Below are 25,387 nucleotides of genomic sequence, written 5' to 3' on the forward strand. Positions count from 1 at the left end.
GCAACTGAACACCAAGAGATCTCCTTAAACTGCCCTCAAGAAAGGGGAAAATCACACCACAAAGATCATTAGCTCTTTGTAGAAACAGTTATCTCCTTTACGAGAATCTTGTTAGACTGATCTCATACTCTTCCCGTTATCGAGTTGGCCATTTTAAAATGGTATTCATACAATACTTACAATACAGAAGGAGGCCATTTGGCCCATCATGTCTGCACTGACTCTCTGACAGAGCATCTTACCCAGGCCCACCCTATCCCAGTAACGCCACACATTTATTGTGTCAATACACCTAACATACACATCTTGGGACACATGGTATAATGGGTACAAAATATGATACAATATGGTACAAAAATCCATTGCAAGCTAAAGCCATTCTCCCAATCAGGTCCACTGCTCCAGAGTAACTGTCACTTACCTGTGCATCATAGCCCTCATAACCAAGCATTAACTTCCAAAAGCAATATCCCTGGAGAAATGTAGTTAAATATTTCCATACCCTTCTCAACAAATATCAATCTACCTCCCTTTTAAAACTGTCAACTTTACTCAAATACGTCCCTTGCAAGTTTAGTCCACTATTCGAATGTTTGGTTATGGAATGTTTTGCAGCCTCTGACGGTTTATTTCTAGTTCTTTTCTGGTCAAGTTAAATAGCCGGATTATTTCTAATTCAAGCTATCACTGGCATTAATTTGAAGATCTGCGTTAGAACTGTTCTACTGCATGCAAAAGGGAGGTGATGGCCTAATTGTATATCACTAGACTATTAATCCAGAAACTCAACTAATGTTCTGGGGATCCGGGTTTGAATCCCGCCAAGGCAGCTGGTGAAATCTGAATTCAATAAAAAAACCTGGAATTAAGAATCTACTGATGACTATGAAACCATTACCGATTGTCGGAAAAACCCATCTGGTTCACTAATGTCCTTTACGGAAGGAAATCTGTTGTCTTTACCCAGTCTGGCCCACATGTGACTCCAGAGCCACAGCAATGTGGTTGACTCTCAACTGCCCTCTGAAATAACCTAGAAAGCCACTCAGTTTCAAGGACAACTAGGGATGGGCAATAAATGCTGGCCAGCTAGCGACGCCCATGTCCCACAAATGAATAAACAAAAGATGCAGGATCTGTGATGCGCTATCAATAAAGCGAAAGACTACCCGTGTGCCAATACAAGTGTAGGCTTTTATTCACAACAGAATCAGGAGCAGATCCCAACAAATAACCGACCTGGACTGAACAAGGGGGAGGAGACAGCCACCTTTATACTGGGTGCCGCGGGGAGGAACCAAACCGGAAGGGGATATGTTCAGGTATGACAAACACACACAACGGTGGTCCAAATAGGACAAAGGCACAACTGAGGTCCACCACAATCTGGTAAGAAAAGATGTTATAAATAGAATCAAGGAAGCAAACCCCCTTTTAAAGGTCCCATGAGGGACCTTGTCAAAGGCCTTGCTGGAATCCAGGTAGACAACATCCACCGCCTTCCCTTCATCCACTTTCCTGGTAACCTCCTCGAAAAACTCTAATAGATTGGTCAAACATGACCTACCATGCACAAAGCCATGTTCACTCTCCCTAATAAGTCCCTGTCTATCCAAATATTTGTAGATCCTATCCCGTATCACACCTTCCAATAACTTGCCCACCACCGACGTCAAACTTACTGGCCGATAATTTCCCGGATTTCTTTTGGAACCTTTTTTAAACAACGGAACAACATGAGCCACCCTCCAATCATCCGGCACCTCCCCCGTGAATACTGACATTTTAAATATGTCTGCCAGGGCCCCTGCAAGTTCAACACTAGCTTCCCTCAAGGTCCGTGGGAATACCCTGTCCGGTCCTGGGGATTTATCCACTCTGATTTGCCTCAAGACAGCGAGCACCTCCTCCCCTTTAATCTGTAAAGGTTCCATGGCCTCCCTACCAGTTTGCCCTATTTCCGTAGACTCCATGCCCGTTTCCTCAGTAAATACGGATGCAAAGAAACCATTTAGTATCTCCCCCATCTCTTTTGGTTCCATACACAGTCTACCACTCTGGTCTTCAAGAGGACCAATTTTATCCCTCACTATCCTTTTGCTCCTAACATACCTATAGAAGCTCTTTGGATTTTCCTTCACTCTGTCTGCCAAAGCAACCTCATGTCTTCTTTTAGCCCTCCTGATTTCCCTCTGAAGTAGCTTCTTGCACTTTTTATACTCCTCGAGCATCTGATGTGTTCCTTGCTGCCTGTACATTTCATACAACTCTCTCTTCCTCTTAATCAGTGTTACAATCTCCCTCGAGAACCAAGGTTCCTTATTCCTATTTACTTTGCCTTTAATCCTGACAGGAACATACAAACTCTGCACTCTCAAAATTTTTCCTTTGAAGGCCTCCCACTTTCCATTTACATCCTTACCAGAGAACAGCCTGTGCCAATCCACACTTCCCAGATCCCTTCTCATTTCATCAAATTTGGCCTTTTTCCAGTTCAGAACTTCAACCCGAGGACCAGATCTATCCTTATCCACGATCAGGTTGAAACTAATGGCATTATGATCACTGGATCCAAAGTGTTCCCTCACACTCACATCCATCACCTGCCCTAACTCATTTCCCAATAGGAGATCCAATATCGCATCCTCTCTAGTCGGCACCTCTATATACTGGTGTAGAAAAATCTCCTGAACACATTTTACAAACTCTACCCCGTCTAAACCTTTAACAGTATGCGAGTCCCAATCTATATGTGGAAAATTAAAATCCCCTACTATCACAACTTTGTGTTTCTTGCAGTTGTCAGCTATCTCTTAAGGGCGGCACGGTAGCACAGTGGTTAGCACTGCTGCTTCACAGCTCCAGGGACCTGGGTTCGATTCCCGGCTTGGGTCACTGTCTGTGTGGAGTTTGCACATTCTCCTCGTGTCTGCGTGGGTTTCCTCCGGGTGCTCCGGTTTCCTCCCACAGTCCAAAGATGTGCAGGTTAGGTTGATTGGCCATGCTAAAATTGCCCCTTAGTGTCCTGAGATGCGTAGGTTAGAGGGATTAGTGGGTAAAATATGTAGGGATATGGGGGTAGGGCCTGGGTGGGATTGTGGTCGGTGCAGACTCGATGGGCCGAATGGCCTCTTTCTGTACTGTAGGGATTCTAATTCTATTCTATGATCTCTCCGCTGATTTGCTCCTCCAATTCTCGCTGACTATTGGGTGGTCTATAATACAAGCCCATTAATGTGGTCATACCTTTCCTGTTTCTCAGCTCCACCCATAGGGCCTCTGTAGACAAGCTCCCTAATCTATCCTGCCTGAGTACCGCTGTAACATTTTCCCTGACCAACAATGCCACCCCCCCCCACCTTTTATCCCTCTGCCTCTATCCCGCCTGAAACATTGGAACCCTGGAACATTGAGCTGCCAGTCCTGCCCCTCCTGTAGCCAAGTTTCACTAATGGCTATAATGTCATATTTCCACGTGTCTATCCACGCCTTCAGCTCATCTGCCTTCTCCACAATACTCCTGGCATTGAAATAGACACACCTCAAAAAATTATTTCCACCACACTCTACCCTTCCATTTGTGATTTTGCTTGAACTAACCTGTCTTTTTACCCCTGCTCCACTATCTGCTCTGGCACTCTGGTTCCCACCCCCCTGCAAATCTAGTTTAAACGCTCCCCAATAACACTAGCAAATCTCCCTGCAAGTATATTGGTCCCCTTGTAGTTTAGGTGTAACCCATCTCTCTTGTACAGGTCCCACCTGCCCCAAAGGAGGTCCCAATGATCCAAGAATTGGAAACCCTGCCCCCTGCACCAGTTCCCCAGCCATGTGTTTATCCGCCCAAGCATCCTACTCCTGCCCTCACTGGCATGTGGCTCAGGTAGCAATCCTGAGATTACTCCCCTCGGGGTCCTGCTTTTTAACTTCCTTCCAAGCTCTTTGTACTCACTCTTTAGGACCTCCTCACTCTTCCTTCATTGGTACCGACGTGTACCATGACATCTGGCTGATCACCTTCCCACTTTAGAACGCTGTGCACGCGATCAGAGACATCGCTGACCTTGGCACCTGGGAGGCAACAAACCATGCGGGAGTCTCTGTCCCGACCACAGAACCTCCGGTCTGTACCTCTGACCATTGAGTCCCCTATCACTACTGCTCTCCTCTTCTTGGATAGGCCACAAAAGTAACATTTGGGCCCTGCCGGAACAGCCGTCGCGGTGGAGCCGTCGGTAGAACGGGATGCAGGGTAGGACCCGAGATTGTGAGAGGCCGCTTCTAGCATTTCAGCCATTGTGGCTGTTCTTTGGAGATCTAGGCCATCTTGTTCAAGCAGGCGCTGCTGAATGTATGTAGACTCAATGCCCGCAACGTAGGCGTCGCGGATCAGGTCCTCCGCGTTCTGGGCTGCTGTAACAGCCTTACAGTCACAAGCTCGAGCTAGGACCCGCAGGGCGCGCAGAAATTGGGCGCCCGATTCTCCTGGCTGCTGCTTGCGGGTAGTTAGGAGATGTCTGGTGTAGACCACGTTAGGGCTCTTTCGGAACTGCCCTTTTAGGAGTTCAAAAGCGTCCACGTATGTAGCAGCGTCCCGGAAGATACCGTAGACAGCTTCGCTTACCCAGGCGCGGAGCACGTGGAGTTTAGCGTCGTCGGTGTCGATAGCCGTAGCGGTGTCGACGAATGCTTCGAAGCTGTCCAACCAATGATCAAATTTATCAGAGGCTCCAACCTCTTGAGGGTCTAATGCTAACTTGTCAGGTTTTAGAAACTGCTCCGTGCTGGTCAACTGTTGTGAATAAAATTGATGCGCTATCAATAAGGCAAAAGACTACCGGTGTGCCAATACAAGTGTAGGCTTTTATTCACAACAGAATCAGGAGCAGATCCCAACAAATAACCGACCTGGACTGAACAAGGGGGAGGAGACAGCCACCTTTATACTGGGTGCCGCGGGGAGGAACCAAACCGGAAGGGGATATGTTCAGGTATGACAAACACACACAACGGTGGTCCAAATAGGACAAAGGCACAACTGAGGTCCACCACAATCTGGTAAGAAAAGATGTTATAAATAGAATCAAGGAAGCAAACCCCCTTTTAAACTTTATTTATTAGTGTCACTAGTAGGCTTACATTAACACTGCAATGAAGGTACTGTGAAAAACCCCTAGTCGCCACACTCCGACTCCTGCTAGGGTACAATGAGGGAGAATTTAACATGGTCAATGCACCTAACCAGCACATCTTTCGGACTGTGGGAGGAACCTGGAGCACCTGGAGGAAACCCAAGCAGACACAGGGAGAACGTACGGAGTCCACAAAGACAGTGACCCAAGCCAGGAATTGAACCTGGGTCCTTGGCGCTGTGAGGCAACAGCGCTAACCACTGTAAAACCATTCCCTCCTGGGGTTATTATTGTGCACATCATAAAACAATGTTTTAAAATGACCTATCATGCTTAGAATCTGTGGAGAAGTGGGGGAGGGGGAAACAACCAGAAGCCAGAATAGTATCTTTTGTCTGCAAGTTGTTTCTGATACAGCAGCTGGGAGAGTGTGCTTGGTCTGTGGAGATGCTGGACAGCTCCCCATCCTGTTTCTGGCGATCGATTTGCCGGCCTGTGGTGGTTCGCGAGTGCGGCGGATCGATTGGTTTTGGCTGTTGCTAACGTGTTGCTGGGGGAGCGCCGCTCGCTCCGTTTAGTTTGTTTAACTCCGTAAAGTGTTTGTGTTTCTTTCCTGCGCCCCCCGCCCGCCCCACCAAGAAAATAACAATGGCCAGGGAAAGCGCCATGAAATTATCGAAAAACCTGCTGAAGATGAAGGTAGGATTGAATTCCAAAGCGTGCGGCGGCCTGGGACAGGCTTCACTTCCCAAAGCTGGAGTGTAGGCCCAGAGCGTGGACAGAGCGGCTGATTGTCCGGGTGGGGAGTGAGTGTGTGGCAGACTGTGTATCTGTGTTTGAGTGTGAGTGTGTTGTGGGGGGGGGGGGGACTCTCCTGTGTGCATCTTACCCAGACTCAGATCCTGCCTTATCCCCATAACCCCATGCATTTACCCCCCACCTGCACATCATGGGCACAGTTATTAGCACTGCTGCCTCACAGCGTCAGGGACCCGGGTTCGATTCCCAGCTTGGGTCACTGTCTGTGTGGAGTTTGCACGTTCTCCCCGTGTCAGCGTGGGTTTCCTCCGGACGTGCCGGTTTCCTCCCACAGTCCGAAAGACGTGCGCGTTAGATGGATTGGCCAAGCTAAATTGCTCCTTCGTGTTTAAGGGGGTTCTAGCCAGGGTAAATGCATGGGGTTACAGGGGTAGGGCCTGGGTGGGATTGTGGTCGGTGCAGACTCGATGGCCTGAATGGCCTCCTTCTGCACTGTCAGGATTCGATGGAATGTGTGTCACCTCGGGGCAATTTACCATAGCTAATCTACCTAACCAGCATATCTTTGGAGTGTGGGAGGAAACCGGAGCACCCGGAGGAAATCAACGCAGACACGAGGAGAACGTGCAGAGTCCATACATCACCCAAGACCAGAATCAAACCCGGGTCCCTGACACTGATTTGATTTATTATTGTCACATGAATTAGTATACAGTGAAAAGTATTGTTTCTTGTGCGCTATACAGACAAAGCATACGTATGTAGAGAAGAAAAGGAGAGGGTGTAGAATGTGTTACAGTCATAGCTAGGGTGTAGAGAAAGATCAACTTAATATAAAGTAGGTCCATTCAAAGGTCTGATGGCAGCAGGGTAGAAGCAACAGTTCCATGGTCATCTCAGATGGTGCCCTGTATATCAGGAAATTAGCTTCATCTTTACAGGTATCCAAACCAGCACCGCCAACTGCCATGTAGGTTGACACACCGAGTTCAGAATCTGCAACCCCTGCACTGGTGGAGATGGAAGCCCTTCTGCTACCAATGCAGCAAGCCCTGCAGCCACCGTGCTCACCCTAGGTCCGCCATCTGGACAGTAATCTGGGTACATCCTAAGCACAGCCAATTGGTGTAATTACACACTCGGGCAGCTGAGCACACCAAACTGCAAGTTCAAGGACTATGTACTGACTTAGGTGTATATATGTGCCATTTTTTTTAGAAGTCGGGGGTGGATGATGGTTCAAGAGAGATATGTTTGGGCTTTGCGCGAGGTTTTGTGCCGCAAGCTAAGGCTCCGCACAATTTAAATATTCAGTGTTCTGTTACAGCATTCAACATTGTTATTTGCAGGTGAGTATGGATTGTCCCAACGAAAATGAGGAAGATGTAGAATGAATATTCATGTATATCTTGCCATGACCTGTACACAGAAAGTGACGCACCAGTAGCAAGGGAGTTCTCACCAGTGTGGTGACAGCCATGGCATGTTAGAGCTGCTGAAGATCTTATAGTTTGAGTTGTCGTCCTTTGTCATCATTTTCACACAACCTAACAACATTACTGTGTAGGTGCACCCACAGTGTTGTTAGGAAGGGAATTCCAGAATTTTGGCCCAGCAACAGTGAAGGAACAGTTTGGATGGTGTATGGATTGGAGGGGCACATGGTGGTATTCCCATGCATCTTTGACTTTCCAGGTGGTAGGGGTCACAGGTTTGGAAGGTGCTCTCAAAGCAGCTTTGTTGAGTTGCTGTAGTGCGTTTTGTAGATGGTACCCACTACTGCCATACATTCGCGGCCAGGTGTCTCTGGAGAGGGAGCATGCGGTGTCCACGGGCGCGGTTGACGCCTTCCGCGACCGCTGGGCGCCGCAGGGGCTGGGGTGTATTATCGACCCCGATAATCACCTTTTGGTTTGACGTTTTAAGTTTCCTTTCGACTTTGTTTTTGGTTCGGGCTGTTCCCCCCTTCCTTTTAGGGAGCTGCCCCTTTTACTTTATCCCTAAGTTAATTTGAGTTTGTTTATTATGTTGGTACCCGAAAGAGCTACCCACTACTGCCATTGTGCATTGGTGGTGGGGGGAGTGAATGTTTGTGTTGGGGTTCGAATCAAGTGGTGATGAATGTTTAAGGTGGTGGATAGAGTACCCATCATGTGGACTGCTTTGTCCTGGATGATGTGGGTCTTCTTGAGAGTTGTTGGCACTGCACTCTCCAGGTAAGTGGAGAGTATTCAATCACACTCCTGACTTGTGGCTTGTAGATGGTGGACAAGCTTTGGGGAGTCAGGAGGTGAGTTATTCGCCGCAGTATTCTGAGTATCTGACCGGTTCTTGTAGCCACTGTGTTTATGTGACGAGCCCAGTTGAGTTTCTGGTCAATGCTAACCCCAAGAATGTTGACAGTGGGGGGTTCAGTGTAACACCACTGATTGTCAAAGGGTGGTGGTGAGATTGTTTCTTATTGGTGATGGTCATTGCCTGGCATTTGTGTGGTGCAAATGTTACTTACTTAGTGTCAGCTTAAGCCTGGATATTGTCCAGATCTTGTATTTGAGCATAGACTGCTTTAGTATCTGAGGAGTTGCAAATAGTGCTGAACATTGTGCAATCATCGGCGAACATCCCCACTTCTGACCTTATGATGGAGGGAAGGTCATTGATGAAGCAGCTGAAGATGGTTAGGCCCAGGACGGTACCCTGAGGGGCACCTGCAGAGATGCCCTGGAGCTGAGAAGACTGACTCCCCACAACCATCTTCCTGTTTGCCAGGTATGACTCCAACCAGTGGAGAGTTTGCCCTCTGATACTCATTGATTCCAGTTTTACTAGGGCTCCTTGATTGAGGGCTACTTGATGGTAATAATAGAAAATTGTTAAGAAGCAAAAGCAATGTGAGATGGTTACAGGAAAGCAAATCAGGTTTTATGATGCATTGCTCAGATTCAGTTGATTGTATCGCTCAGATTCATTCTCAACCAGAATGAATGTGGTTCCAATCTGAGAGCTCAACCAAAGAGTTCCATTCTTTGGTTATGCAAATTTTTCTGTACTGTAACAGCAATCAATATTTCGTACGCATTCAACTTCACTTCCACGCATCTTTGGACTGTGGGAGGAAACCGGAGCACCCGGAGAAAACCCATGCAGACACGGGGAGAACGGGCAAACTCCAAACAAACAGTGACCCAATCTGGGAATCGAACCCAGGCTCCTGGCGCCGTGAGGCAGCAGTGCTAACAATCGTGCCATCCTTATTTCTGTAAAAAAAATCCTGTTTTGCTTTATTGGCCTGATCAACCTGCAGTTGCACCATGTTGTATGTGTATGTATTCCCATCACTTTCTGCTTCTGGACCCTTAAGAGTACTTCCTTTCACTCACTATTGTGCAAGTTCACAATTCTCTGCACTTAATCATTATGTAAGTTTTATCCCACTTCACTATCTGGCATGCAAGCACAGAATGCTAAATATGGCATCTGTACTTCTAATATTGTGGTTGACCTGTTTCTAACAGTAAGCATTATATCTATTTGAAACCATCCCATGTAAGTAGCTTTAATTGTGCAGTAAAGCTTATTTAATCTATTTAAAGCATTTTTGAATAAAGACTACATAATCTCAGCTCCAGTATTCCCTTGCTGTACAAGTTAATAACTGTCTTTCTTTGTGGTACTCTATGCAGTTGAATAATTATTTGTGAAAAATATTTTCTTCCTTGTAATATGCAGTAAATCTCAAATATTTTGAAGTATATGCAGTGTCCAAAAAGTATAGAATGGAATTAAAATACAATCTGGCCTAAGGTTTGTGCATCGAATGCTTTTGAACTGCTCATTAGAATATATATTATCGCATTTATGAGTGGGAGCAAAAGTATGTCAGCAATTATAGGGATGAATTCCAGAAATTTCTCAAGTTACTGCAATGTTCGCACGTAATTTAATGCTTATCATAGAATCCCTACAGTGCAGAAGGAGGCCATTTGGCCCATCAAGTCTACACCGACCACAATCCCACCCAGGCCCTATTCCCATAACCCCTCATATTTACACTGCTAATCCCCCCTGACACTAGGGTTAATTTAGCATGGCCAATCAACCTAACCCGCACATCTTTGGACTGTGGGAGGAAACCGGAGCATCCGGAGGAAACCCACACAGACACTGGGAGAATGTGCAAACTCCACACACACAGTGACCCAAGGCCAGAATTGAATTCAGGTCCCTGGTGCCATGAGGCAGCAGTGCTAGCCACTGTGCCGCCCAACAATTGTAGTAGCTTATGGGCTACTACAATTTTGTCCTATATCAATATGAGCTGGTTACCTTATAGGTTATGTGTGTGAATTGGATAAATGTATGAGAAAGCAGTTCAAAATGTTTGCAGTATGATTTTTTTCATGGTGGAGGCAAAAAGGATAAGTCATTAATTTTGCTTGAACCTGAAATGTTTCTGGTTGCACTTATTTTTATGCCAGTGAAGTCAAAAGTCTGTAATGTGTTAATGCACCTTTTGTAGAGGATGTGATGGTATTAACTTAATTAGAGATCATGCAGTACGGCATGTTAATTGGGTTGGATGTATTTATATTCTTTCATACCTCAGCATAGATGTGTTCAGTTTAAATGTCTAATGTGGCTGTCTGAATTTGGATTCTTGTTCATTAAACAATCAGTTTCCCTGAGCTCCTCTGCAAAGTGCCACTGAGTCACTTTACAGCATATATGTGCATAAGTTGATGTTACAATTTAGAGTATGTGCACAAGAAGTAAAAGAGAAACAGATATAACTCATTGTGCACATACTCAGCAGCTATTATTAGAGCAGTGCTTGAGATAACCCTTTGCTGTGCAATATGAAAGAAAACGTCTACGCAATAAATTATTCAAATTTGGAATTCATTGCCTGAGACTCTGAGAAATAGATTTGGTAGTAGCCTTCAAAAAGAAATTGGATGAATAATTAGAGTCAGAGAGATATACAGCATGGAAACAGGCCCTTTGGCCCAACTCGTTCATGCCAACCAGGTTTCCTGAACTGAACTAGTCCCATTTGCCTGCGTTTAGCACATATCCCTCTAAACCCTTCCTATCCATGTACCTCCCATAATGTCTTTTAAATGTGTAATTGTACCCGCCTCCACCACCTCCTCTGGCAGCTCATTCCATGTACGTACCACCCACTGTGTGAAAAAGTTGCCCCTCGGGTCCATTTTGAATCTTTCCCCTCTCACTTTAAACCTATGCCCTCTAGTTTTGGACTCCATTATCCAGAGGAAAAGAACGTGACTATTCACCTTAGACCGGTGAGTCTAACCTCAATGGTTGGTAAGCTGATGGAGAAGATCCTGAGGGACAGGATTTATGAGCATTGAGAGAGGTTTAGTATGCTCAAGAATACTCAGCATGGCTTTGTCAAAGGCAGATCATGCCTTACGAGCCTGGTGGAGTTCTTCGAAAATGTGACTAAACACATTGACGAAGGGAAAGCGGTAGATGTGGTTTATATGGATTTTAGCAAGGCGTTCGATAAGGTCCCCCATGCAAGGCTTCTCGAAAAAGTGAGAGGGCATGGGATCCAAGGGGCTGCTGCCCTGTGGATCCAGAACTGGCTTTCCCAAAGAAGGCAGAGAGTGTGTATAGATGGGTCTTTTTCTAATTGGAGGTCGGTCACCAGTGGTGTGCCCCAGGGATCTGTTCTGGGACCCTTGCTGTTTGTCATTTTCATAAATGACCTGGATGAGGAAGTGGAGGTATGGGTTGGTAAGTTTGCCGACGACACGAAGGTTGGTGGGGTTGTTGATAGTCTGGAGGGATGTCAGAAGTTACAGAAGGACATAGATAGGATGCAAGACTGGGCGGAGAAGTGGCAGATGGACTCCAACCCAGATAAATGCGTAGTGGTCCATTTTGGCAGGTCAAATGGGATGAAGGAGTACAATATAAAGGGAAAGACTCTTAGTACGGTAGAGGATCAGAAGGACCTTGGGGTTCGGGTCCATAGGACTCTAAAATCGGCCCCGCAGGTGGAGGAGGTGGTTAAGAAGGCGTATGGTGTGCTGGCCTTTATCAATCGAGGGGTTAAGTTTAGGAGTCCGGTGATAATGATGCAGCTACATAAGACCCTCGTCAGACCCCACTTGGAGTACTGTGCTCAGTTCTGGTCGCCTCATTACAGGAAGGATGTGGAAAAGATTGAAAGGGTGCAGAGGAGATTTACAAGGATGTTGCCTGGATTGAGTGGCATGCCTTACGAGGATAGGCTGAGGGAGCTCGGTCTTTTCTCCTTGGAGAGAGGTAAGATGAGAGGAGACCTAATAGAGGTATATAAGATGTTGAGAGGCATAGATCGGGTGGACTCTCAGAGGCTTTTTCCCAGGGTGGAAATGTCTGCTTATGAGAGGACACAGGTTTAAGGTGCTGGGGGGTAGGTGCAGGGGAGATGTTAGGGGTAAGTTTTTCACACAGAGGGTGGTGGGTGAGTGGACTCGGCTGCCGTCAGTGGTGGTGGGGGCAAACTCACTAGGGTCTTTTAAGAGACTCCTGGATGAGTACATGGGACTTAATAGGATGGAGGGTTATAGGTAGGCCTAAAAGGTAGGGATATGTTCGGCACAACTTGTGGGGCCGAAGGGCCTGTTTTGTGCTGTAGTTTTCTATGTTTCTATCTATGCCTCTCATGATTTTATAAACCTCCATAAGGCCACCCTTCATCCTCATATGCTCCAGGGAAGAAAGTCCCAGCCTATCCAGGTTCCTCTTATAATTCAAACCTTCCAGTTCCAGTAACATCCTTGTAAATAGTTTTTGCACCCTTTTCAGTTTAATAACATCCTTCGTATAGCAAGGCGATCAGAATTGTACACAATACTCCAAATGTGGCCTTACCAATGTCTTGTACAGTTGTAACATAATGTCCCAACTCCTGTATTCAGTGCTCTGACCAATGAAGGCAAGTGTGCCAAATACCATCTTCAACCTGTGATACCACTTTCAAGGAACCATGTACTTGCACCCCTCGGTCTCTCTGTTCGACAACACTTCCCAGGCCCCACCATTAACTGGTTTGTTTGGCCAAAATGCAACACCTCGTATTTATCTAAATTAAACTCCATCAGCCATTCTTCGGCCCACTGGCCCAGTTGATCAAGATCCCATTGGAGTCTTGGATAACCTTCATCACTGTCCACCACACCACCAATTTTGGTGTCATCTGCAAACTTACTAACCATGCCTCCTATATTCTCATCCAAATTGTTCATATAAATGACAAACAACAGTGGACCCATCCCTATGGCACACCACTGGTCACAGGCCTCCAGTCTGGAAAAGTTGAACGGGGATACATGAGATTGCAGGAAATTAAAGGGACTTTTCTAGCTTGTCTTAATAATAATGAGGGCTGGTAAACCTAAAGCTAAATACTGCAGTTTTTATGGAAAGATGAATATATGAGCAAAACAGAAATAACTCGAACCAAAAGCAGCATACTGATTTAATGATGAATGTACATGTTGACAAAGGAAGGATTTTGCCTACAAAGCACTCACTATACTTCCAAAAATGCAATTCATTACATGAGGCAACTTTGATATGTTGAGACAATATGGAAAATACCATATGTATGATAAAGTGCAGGTGGGCAGACAGGAGCAGCTTGTGACTGTAAATACTGTAGCCACAAGAGCAGGTCAGAGGCTGGGAAATCTGCAGAGAGTAACCTGCCTCCTGAGTCCCCAAAGCCTGTCTATCATTTACAACACCAGGTTAAAGTCCAACAGGTTTATTTGGTAGCAAAAGCCACACAAGCTTTCGGAGCCCCAAGCCCCTTCTTCAGCTTTTGCTACCAAATAAACCTGTTGGACTTTAACCTGGTGTTGTTAAACTTCTTACTGTGTTTACCCCAGTCCAACGCCGGCATCTCCACATTATCATTTACAAGGCATAAGTCAGGAGTGTGATGGAATATTCCCCACTTGTCTGTTGGATGCAACTCCAACAACACTCAAGAAGCTTGACACCAGCTAGGACAAAGCAGCCTGCTTGATTGGCACCCTGTCCACCACTGTCAACATCTACTCCCTTTGCCACCGATGCTCAGTGGCAGTAATGTGTGCTATGTACACGATGCCCTGCAGAAACTCACCAAGGCTCCTTCGACAAAACCTTTCAGACCTATGACCTCTACCACCAAAGGACAAGAGCAGCAGATGCATGAGAACACCGCCAACTGCAAGTTCTACTCCAATCTGACATGGAACTTTTCTTTGATGTCTCTTCACTGTCACTGAGTCAAAATCCTGGAATTCCCTTCCAAACATCACTGTTGGTGTTCCTACAACAAATGGACTACAGCGCTTCAAAGAGGCAGCTCACCATCACTTCTCAAGGGGTGGGCAATAAAAATGCAGTTCTAGCCAGCAATGCCCACATCCCATGAAAGAATATGAACAATATATATATTCCAAGTGAGACCATTTTCTAAAAAAACCTAATTCCATGTTAAGTTGAGAAATGCTGAGATGTGAACTTAGCTACTGACAAAAAATATTGATGCATGTATCATCAAAAATATAGTCGATGATTCTGCAGATAATCCAGCCTGAAGAAGTGAACAATTAACTGCATTGATACCTATTGGCACAGTAATTGCAATAAGCAGCCAAAATAAAGCACAATGTTGTTTTAGAAATAAAAAGATAAAATATTGAAAGACAAAGCAAGTTAGTCAGCATATGTGGGCAGTCCAACTGACAAGTTACTGTTTTAGGCATATGGGCTTTTATCAAAACATTGATTTTTGTTCTGTTCCTTGCATTTGCAGAATTATTTTGTTGTTTATTTTGTTTGAAATGTCATTTGAGTGATGCAAAATCAATGTCCCACAGGAATCCTAATGCATGACGTTGTTTTTGGAGTTTTTGATTGGTGAAGCTTGCCATTTCTTTGGAAGCATCATATCTTTGGTCAAGAATTGCTTTGGGTCAGCTTTGAAGAAAAGCAAAACTTCACATTAACATCATGCAAAGGAAAATTGTGTGCAAGCTTGTTTCTCTGTAATACTTGAGATGGTGATATTGTGAGCAATGAATTGCCTGACCCATAATACAAGACTTTATTGTCTGATCCATATTATATGATGACCGAGGTTTTGTAGTCCAGTTCCAATTGTGAATAGCCCCTTTCTGGAAATGTTATTTTCAATGAATGAACTGGCCAAAGAATTCAATGAAATGACAAATTAGCTATTTTATCCACAACTGACCACTTATTCTGCATGCCATTCCTGGATCATTCAAATCAGTAAGAGTCCAGTTGATGTTTGATCATTTCAAGCACTACATTTATTCATTGTAGACTGCTAACCAAGCTAAATCTCTGAAAAGTGGCATTTGACTAATAAATTTTACATGCACGCTAGAGTGCTCAGTAATTGCTTTGTATTAAAGTTTATGTCCTAAACATATGAGGCATTTTCAAAGCTAACATTGCTTGACAGAAATTGTAGAGCCATCAGCATTTCATCACATTTGTATCATCAGCCCTTGGAATGCATCTGAAAGCCATGTCATTTATCAAAAACTAGGCTAAGTGTTAATAATATAGGTAGGGCATGTTTTATTGTTGCAATAGCAAATTTTAAGACATTCTAGAATTTTCACACAATGAATTACATAATACTTTGATATTGATAGTGTCAATTATTTTTAATTATTGGATAGCTCCAACCTCTGCATTTTTAGAGAGATAGTTTTCCCTTCCAAGCACAATATACATGAAAATATCCTTCTGCCTTACATATCACTTAACCTGGCTATAAAACTGCCATGTGTATGCTTCAAATGCTTACCTGTAAAAAGCCAATTACTCGAGAAGCATTCTTACTGATATAGTATCTGCCACTTCCACTTTCGGACCTGCTGTCCTTTTAACCATAAGAATAGTAGATGTGGCCTGCAAGTTGCAGATAAAATTCTCACTGCATCACACAGGTTCTGTAATCTTCCTTACTTATGCTGCATAAATTACAGTTTCTGCATTTTTCTTCCTAATCTATGTGAGGTGGATTGCATGGTAGTGGAAGTTCAACTGAAGGCAATTAGTGATTTTTTAAAAATGATATCTTTTTTAGCTTTCGTTATTTTTATTTGCTTTTAGTTTATGCAGAGGAGTTTGGATACAGAAACTAAGAAGCAATTGGAAGAAGAAGAAAAGAAGATAATTAGTGAGGAACACTGGTATTTGGATTTACCAGAATTGAAAGAAAAAGAGTAAGTTAACAACTATTTATGAAGGCTTATTAATAATTCCAATTGGGTAATTTTGCATCATTCTTTCCCAAGCTATTTCAGGCCATTTTCAGGAATTCATGGATAATTATGTGGTCAACTTGGAAGTAAGATCAACCAGGCTGACTGAATTGGATTTGACTTAAAACAAAAACAAAAGAAACATTTTTTTTAAATTGCGTTGATGGAACTAGTTACTGAAAAATCAGACTTTAATTTCTATCATTGAATGTTCATTGTTTATTTCTCACTTTCTTTGATGTGATTCTTTCTGAACACTTGCAGCTTTTCTTTAGGCCAATGTTCACAGGTTATATTTCAAGGTTAATTTGAACGAGTCACTTGACAAAAATGGTTAAGTGAGCCAAGTTCAAATTGTATGTTCTTGATGAGTGCTTTGAAGTTCGGAGACTTAAAAATTATTTTAGTCTTGATAAATGTATTCACTGTAAAATAGTTAACATAAAATTATTTTTACATTCCCAACAGTGCTGTTGAATGCCCCTCTCAACCTTGCCCAAGGGGTGGTGATCCTCAGTTTAAAATCACCACTAGTCAGCTCTGTCCCTCAAAGGGGAGAACAGCCCATGATCATCTGGGACTAAGACGACTTTATCTTTTATTGAATGCAATTTTGTTAGGATCAACATAAAAACAATACTGGATTCTGTTGTGGTCGTTAACACTGATAATTGGCAATTTGTGTGTGACTTCAAACTAACATGCTGTACAATAACCCAGTCTAATTAAGCTAACAGTGACAACACTGAAGATGTGTAAATGGATTTGATGTCAAATAGCTCTACTGTCTAGCTTGATCATTTGGCAGGTTTACCAAAACTTGCAGGTTTTAGGTATGTGTGTAAACGCAGTTTTTTATAGTTTGGATCCCAAAGAACAATATTTGGGGCTAAGAACATAAGAAATAGGAGCAGGAGTAGGCCATCTAGCCCCTCGAGCCTGCCCCGCCATTCAATAAGATCATGGCTGATCTGACGTGGATCAGTACCACTTACCCGCCTGATCCCCATAACCCTTAATTCCCTTACCGCTCAGGAATCCATCCATCCGCGCTTTAAACATATTCAGCGAGGTAGCCTCCACCACCTCAGTGGGCAGAGAATTCCAGAGATTCACCACCCTCTGGGAGAAGAAGTTCCTCCTCAACTCTGTCTTAAACCGACCCCCCTTTATTTTGAGGCTGTGTCCTCTAGTTTTAACTTCCTTACTAAGTGGAAAGAATCTCTCCGCCTCCACCCTATCCAGCCCCCGCATTATCTTATAAGTCTCCATAAGATCCCCCCTCATCCTTCTAAACTCCAACGAGTACAAACCCAATCTCCTCAGCCTCTCCTCATAATCCAAACCCCTCATCTCCGGTATCAACCTGGTGAACCTTCTCTGCACTCCCTCCAATGCCAATATATCCTTCCTCATATAAGGGGACCAATACTGCACACAGTATTCCAGCTGCGGCCTCACCAATGCCCTGTACAGGTGCATCAAGACATCCCTGCTTTTATATTCTATCCCCCTCGCAATATAGGCCAACATCCCATTTGCCTTCTTGATCACCTGTTGTACCTGCAGACTGGGCTTTTGCGTCTCATGCACAAGGACCCCCAGGTCCCTTTGCACGGTAGCATGTTTTAATTTGTTTCCATTGAGATAGTAATCCCATTTGTTATTATTTCCTCCAAAGTGTATAACCTCGCATTTCTCAACGTTATACTCCATTTGCCATATCCTCGCCCACTCACTCAGCCTGTCCAAATCTCTCTGCAGATCTTCTCCGTCCTCCACACGATTCACTTTTCCACTTATCTTTGTGTCGTCTGCAAACTTCGTTACCCTACACTCCGTCCCCTCCTCCAGATCATCTATATAAATGGTAAACAGTTGCGGCCCGAGTACCGATCCCTGCGGCACGCCACTAGTTACCTTCCTCCAACCGGAAAAACACCCATTTATTCCGACTCTTTGCTTCCTGTCGGATAGCCAGTCCCCAATCCACTTTAACACACTACCCCCAACTCCGTGTGCCCTAATCTTCTTCAGCAGCCTTTTATGGGGCACCTTATCAAACGCCTTTTGGAAATCCAAAAACACCGCATCCACCGGTTCTCCTCCATCAACCGCCCTAGTCACATCTTCATAAAAATCCAACATGTTCGTCAAGCACGACTTTCCCCTCATGAATCCATGCTGCGTCTGATTGATCGAACCATTTCTATCCAGATGCCCTGCTATCTCCTCCTTAATAATGGATTCCAGCATTTTCCCTACTACAGACGTTAAGCTGAGGAAAACATCCTAAGGAAAGGATGTTTTCAATAATCACTGAAATGTTTGATTATTCCTCCTGGGGTAAAGTACAGAATTCCCAGCTCCAGTGTTTAATTAGTTTGTGTGCGTATTATGTATGACTCATCACCAAAAAATCATCACCAGCTTGCCTTGGCTTCTAGTTATACTCTAGTAAATGTGACCTCCAAAACAAAGAGCTTGAAACTGTAGGTACTGTAAGATAAATAGTTCAACACTAGATCAAAAACCACTTATAATGTACACTTGCGTTTCAGATATCAAAAGACCATCATCCACAATCCAGCTCTTGGCATTTACATTGATAAATCTGACTCTTTTATCCTGGTGGCAGATTTATAGATGCAATCTTTTGTGAACCGGGAGACGAGAATCTCTATGAATTCAACTTTAACAGCAATATAGAAGCAGTGTTAGACCACTATAGAATAGTACTAACAGCTATTTATCTCATCCTCCTTATCGATGATCTGACTGTTTACAAGACACTAAAGTCGGTGTGGAGTTGTAGACAGTGCGGAGGGAAGTGGCAGGTTACAGAGGGACATAGATAAGCTGCAGAGCTGGGCTGAGAGGTGGCAAATGGAGTTTAATGTGGAAAAGTGTGAGGTGATTCACTTTGGAAGGAGTAACAGGAATACAGAGTACTGGGCTAATGGTAAGATACTTGGTAGTGTGGATGAACAGAGGGATCTGGGTGTCCATGTGCATAAATCCCTGAAAGTTGGCACCCAGGTTGATAGGGTTGTTAAGAAGGCGTACGGTGTGTTAGCTTTTATTGGTAGAGGGATTGAGTTTCGGAGCCAGGAGGTCATGCTGCAACTGTACAAAACTCTGGTGCGGCCGGACTTGGAGTATTGCGTACAGTTCTGGTCGCCGCATTATAAGAAAGATGTGGAAGTGTTGGAAAGGGTGCAGAGGAGATTTACCAGGATTTTGCCTGGTATGGTGGGAAAATCGTATGAGGAAAGGCTGAGGGACTTGAGGTTGTTTTCGTTAGAGAGAAGAAGGTTAAGAGGTGACTTAATAGAGACATACAAGATGATCAGAGGATTAGATAGGGTGGATAGTGAGAGCCTTTTTCCTCGGATGGTGATGGCCAACACAAGGGACATAGCTTTAAATTGAGGGGTGAGAGATATAGGACAGATGTTAGAGGTAGGTTCTTTACTCAGAGTAGTAAGGGTGTGGAATGCCCTGCCTGCAGCAGTAGTGGACTCGTCAACATTAAGAGCATTCAAATGGTTATTGGATAAACATATGGATGATATTGGAATAGTGTAGATTAGAGGGGCTTTAGATTGGTTTCACTGGTCGGCGCAACTTCAAGGGCCGAAGGGCCTGTACTGCGCTGTAATGTTCTATGTTCTAAGACAACAGACCTTTTTAAGCATGCACATGAAAGTTATCAAGGAACTGCACCCATCAAAGATTACAGAAGGTGATAAAGTGTAAGTGGGCAAGTTAAGCGACCTCATTAGTCTAGCTTGTGAAAAAGTCAAGGCTCGAGTCTTCTGCCCCTGCAGGAAGTTGGAAACAGGCGGATCTTGGAATTTGGTCAGTTAGTGTCACGATTGATACCTGACACATTCTTACCTCCACTGGGATTGACCTTCCCACTCCACCTTCACATGAGTCCCTAAGTGGTCAATTAATGAGCACTTAAGGGCTTCTTCCTGCCTCCGCTACAATCTTACCAGCTCCAGGTGGGCCTGCCGACAGCAGCTGGCATGACTGGTAAGATTATGAGGGCTGTGTGTAATCTGAAGTAAGGATCCCCTCGATCTGTGCTAATCTGTGTATGATCAAAAACATGGATATGGGGCGAGCAGGAAAGGAGTGGGTGGTGGCAACTGATAGCCACCCTACTGCCCTTGTTGACGACCTGCACGGTCATTGACGCAAGCACTCCCCTCCCGCACAGCACTTAACTTTTGCTTGGGTTGCTTCGCAGTCCTGGGACTCCAGAGGGTGTTGTTCTAGCAGCAGCAGCCATGGCCTCTGACGTGGTGCTGCCAAGTGCAAGTGCTGGGTAGTGCTTCAGACTCCTCAGTCTGGAGGAAGGCCCAACGCTGTCCACTTAGATGCCTGATGGGCAGAACACATGGCGGGTCTTCCTCCTCAGAGACAGCACAGCTTTTTCAGGCAGTGCGTGAGATACCTTTCTCTAGTTTGCCTTCTATCTTTCTTGGCTTATTACTGTCCTTGAGACCCATTTCCTGCAGTTGACTGTTCTCACTAAACCACACAACTACCTTTCTGGTTCCTATGATAGCTGATGTTGTAAATGGCTTCCTTTCTTCAGATATTGTCTCCAAGAAGCCACCTATGACCCTTTTCTTGCAATGCTGCAAGTTTCCACCTGCTCTGTTCTCTTGGAAAATGCTGCCTCTTCAGTTCCATGATTCTCTTACTGAAGCATCAAACCAGCCTTAACCACAGTGAGAAATTATATCTTCTGTAATTATGGTGCGCTAATTTCCCTCATCTTTCTTAGAGCTCTCTGCAACCTGTGATGTGGTCAGCCACGCCATCCTCTTTCAGTGCCTCTTCTCCATTGTCCAACTGAGTGGAACTGCCCTCGGGTGATTCCACTCATAACCAGATACAGAGAACTCCTGTATTGGCTCCTCTTCCAGCCCTCTAACAGTTTATCTTTGACTCTGATTGCCAATATCATCTGGATGTATAGTGGGCTGGGTGGAGGGCTTTGCAGAATAGCACTGGACACAAATGAGTTTATATGCAAGTAACTCCAAACTCTCTTAATGTGTTAAGCAGCAATGAAGGACCTAATCTCTGCCTCCCCCCAGCAATTTAAATGGAACGTCAACTGCTTACAAATTAGTTTCTGGTTCACTTCTTCTATATGTTGCTACCATTCTATGCATTTTAGTGCTTTCCATCGTTGTTAGAAGTTTCAAAAGTCTGCAAGAAGAGAAGCGGCAGAAGCTGCAATAATTTGTTCTGACTTCAAGGCTTCTGCACAAATCAATTGCTCACAGATGTAAGTGCACCACCAGGACTTTGTATTGGAACTAAGCATGACTGGGAGATAAACAGAGACCACCTACAGCAGGTCAAGCTGCTGGAAGTGGTCATGTCACCCAGTGTGTTCTGGGAGAAACCAGCATTCAGCCATAGCTCATAACTATGTTTGCAACCCATGCATAGTATGTATGAAATAATAGCCATACTGTCTCAAGAAATCTGATAGATTGGCAATCTCCGACCCAACCTGGCCAGACCCCCTCACCAAACCACGCCCCCCCGCCCCATGTTGTCTGCCTCCTCCACAATCTCCCTGACTCAGGCTGCCTTCCCAGCCTGTTCTCTTCAACGGGATCTTAAAATTCACCTGCTTTATAGCAGTTTGTGCCATAAAACAGGGTGCGTGACCTCCTTCAGTTGGTTTATTTTAGATTCCAGCACTGGATCTGCAGATGCACTGCCTGAGTCTCATGTAGCCTGAGTCAGGGGGGTTGGACAAGACAGGCACAGACAAAATTTTGCATAGGTAAGTGAGTACAAAGTGGGAATCTGATACTAATTTTCACTCTGAGGAAGTTATGGTCTGGTATGTCCTTTTTTAACATGGTGTAAAATTTTGCCTCATGATCCTGTGAAATACCTTGAAACGTTTTGCTACATTAAAGAAGCCACGTAAAAGTATATTATTATTGTTTCAAAGCTGCAAAATTAAACTAGCTTTCAAGTAATTAAAATGTATTTCATAAAAATGTCTCAACAGATCTGATAAGTTTGCTTTACGAATTGTGGTGGATATGATGTCTTGTGCCATGTGGAACGAATTGGAAAGTATCTGCATATCCAAAACGAGGCACATGTCTCAGATCCATTACAGTACAGGCAGACAGGAAGAAATTTGTTCTTCCTTTTATATTGGTATATCAAAAGCATACCTGTGAACTTGGTGAGTGGTTTAAGTTTGAAGCCTGAATCTGATTCTCTTAATCTGCAGCTGAAACCCTCATCCATACTTTTGTTATCTCAAGACTTGACAATTCCAGTGTACTCCTGATTGACGTCCCATTTTCCATCTTGCATTGCTTTGTGCTTATCTGATCCAAAGCTCTGCTGTCTGTATCTTGAGTCTAATGCTGTTCACACATCGCCTGAGTGCTGGCTGAGCTACATTTTCTCCTGGTTCAACCACACCTCAATTTTACAATTCTCTTACTTGTTTACAAATCTTTTCATGATCTCACAGCACCTTTCCCCCTTCTCTCTCTAAACTACTTTAACACTCCCCTTCCACCACCACCCCCGCCACCCCCCCCCCCCCCCGCCCCCCCCCCCCCCCGGCACCGCCGCCCCCGTCCTTCTCTCTCTTTATCCTCCTTTAAGACGCTACTTTTAACCTACCTCTTTGACGGAACTTTTAGTCATCGTCTGTGCCTCAACGTCAAAGTTTGGTTTGATATCACTCTTGTGAAATGCCTTGGGACATTTTACTATATCAAAGATGTTATATAAATGCTATTTGTTATTGATGGATCAGAGATTAAAGAAATTACCTTTGTAGTTAGGGATGTTATTGACATGCTGGAATGTATTGTGCATGTCCAGTTGTTCTGAGAAGGTGGCAGAAGGTGGTCTTTGATGTGAAAGTTTTCCCAAAATATTAAGTAGGGAATTCCAGGGTTTTGACCAACAAGGGCGGTTGCACCCACTTCGCATCTGGAATTCAGTTTTTAATTTTTACTCCATTCTTTAAGTTACAAAGCCAATGCTCAGCTTGGACCAGGTGGACCTGAATCCATATTCTTGCTTGCTTCAAAAACCAAATTCAAAAATCCAATTTAATCCAATTGATAGACCCCACAAGAGAGACAAACAGGATCCAAGCTGACAACATCAGGTATTGCACCCCCACTGGGGCCTGATCCAATGCTTGATCTTAGCCAAAATGTTGAGAAGCTTGTGTCCATGTTCAGACCAAGGTTGCAGTGAGGTGTGGAATTGGGTGGTACTGATGAAACCATTCAATAATTGTTTCATTATTTGTCCATGTGATGTTAGCATCACTGACGAGGCCAGAATGTGTTGCCCATCCTCAATCCCCCTTGAGAGGGTGATGGTGAGCAGCCTTCTATAGAGTATAAGTAAGTGCTGCTTGATAGAACTACGATCACTGCTTCCAATCATCACTACTTGATGATTGGAAGCAGGCTGATAGGCCAGAAATTGGTCTGATAATAGGAACAGCGGTAGGCCATTTAGACCTTGAAACCTCCTGCATCACTTACCAAAATCATGGCTGAGGTGCGACCTAACCAGCGGGCCTTTGCCTCATATCCCTCAATATCTCTGGTTAACAAAAAGCTATCAATCTTAGATTTAAAATTAACAATTGACTCAACGCCAACTACTTTACAGAAGAGAATTCCAAAGGTCTACTATCCTTTGTGTGTAGACTTGTTTCCTCACTTCAATGCTGAAAGACCTGGCTCTAACTTTCAGTTTTGTCCACTAGTCCCCGACCGATGTTCCCGCTAATTTCATTTTGCAGTGCACGATGACCTTTTATATGCCAGAGTCCCTTTAAGATTGGCGCATGGCCACGCATGCATGCAACTGTTCCCTGTGTGGCACATTCATTGAAAACTTCAACCAAATCATCCCTTAGCCTTCTAAATTCCAGGAATACAACCCTAGTTTGTGTGAAAAAAGCAAGAAACTACAGGTGCTGGAAATCTGAAATAAAAATAGTTCTGATAAAGGGTCATTGACCTGAGTTGTGATGTAAAGTGGGGTTAGAATTATACTTATTTCTGTGGGCAGTACATATCTTTGCAATTTTCCACATTGTTGGGTAGATGCCAAAGCTGAGGCTGTATTGGAACAACATGGATAGGGCAAGTCCTGTGTTGGTGTATATGCCTTCAGTACTACAGCTGGAATGTTGATGTGGCCTGTAGCCAGTGGACTGAACCATTGCTTAATGTTGTGTAGAGTAATCAAATTAGCTGAAGGCTATCGGCTGTGATGGTGAAGACCTTAGGAAGAGGCTGCAATGTTTACTCAGATTTATCAAGCTAAATTATGTAAGCTTTGGTTCGTGGAGCACAAGTATTGTTCAAAAAATTTAAAAAATAGATGAGCATTCTTTCATTTCGGATGGAGTATGTTAGAAAATTTGAAATAGCTCAGGAAAATCTGATAAAATGTATAAATAATAGACTTTTAAATCAGTAAATAAATGTCCATCCAGTTTCCTTTCACGTACCTTACTTTCTCCCCTCTAAACTATCTGGGGTCAGGGTGTTTGCTGGTTAAAGACAAAATTGCAGCATTATGATAAAATCGATAACTGTGGAAATTGCCATACAGCACGTCTTCTTGTATTAGTATGCGCCTTCCAAAAAGCTTCACTTCCAATAGCCCAAAGGCATGAGTGCAAGTTCACCAGTTGACATTTGCATTTGATAAGGTTAGCTGGGTAAAGCTAAATGACTTAAGTTTCTGAAATGTAGTCAGGGCACAGGAGCCATAGAATGAGAATGGGGATGGAGGTGGAAGCATTAGAGGTTGAAAATTATGTGCTAGTACTGAGTTAATAATCAGTCTGTTATTTTTCCAAGAACAAATCCCAAAGTTCAAATGCTATCTCCTTCTACATTTGTGTACACACTGTTCATCCGGGAAGGGGGCCATAATTGACTTGAAACTCGGATGCATACGGTCTGGAGTGGTGTGTGCACTGGGATGAATGATCAGCACAACTAAAACAGAATGGGAAAGCAATGGCCAAGTCAATGCACAATTATCTGCTTACAATATGCATCTCTTTTTTGGGCACCCTAGCAGATGGTCTACCTCGCTCATAGTCTGTCAGCTTTGCCTAATGCTCCAACTCCA

At 44.1% G+C, this 25,387-nt stretch overlaps 1 protein-coding gene across 1 annotated transcript in view; it reads left to right on the forward strand.

Moving 5' to 3' along the window:
- Positions 1-5,479: 5,479 nt before the first annotated feature.
- The window catches only part of mphosph6 (M-phase phosphoprotein 6), a 33,284-nt gene continuing 13,376 nt past the window's right edge, over positions 5,480-25,387 (forward strand). The window contains exons 1-2 of the mRNA XM_078210620.1: positions 5,480-5,831; positions 16,050-16,162. Of these exons, the coding sequence (XP_078066746.1) occupies positions 5,781-5,831; positions 16,050-16,162 (164 nt within the window). The 5' untranslated portion in view covers positions 5,480-5,780. The remainder of the gene's footprint in view (positions 5,832-16,049; positions 16,163-25,387) is intronic.

The sequence above is a fragment of the Mustelus asterias genome, chromosome 4 (genome assembly GCF_964213995.1).
Source record: "Mustelus asterias chromosome 4, sMusAst1.hap1.1, whole genome shotgun sequence".
NCBI classification, from domain to species: domain Eukaryota; kingdom Metazoa; phylum Chordata; class Chondrichthyes; order Carcharhiniformes; family Triakidae; genus Mustelus; species Mustelus asterias.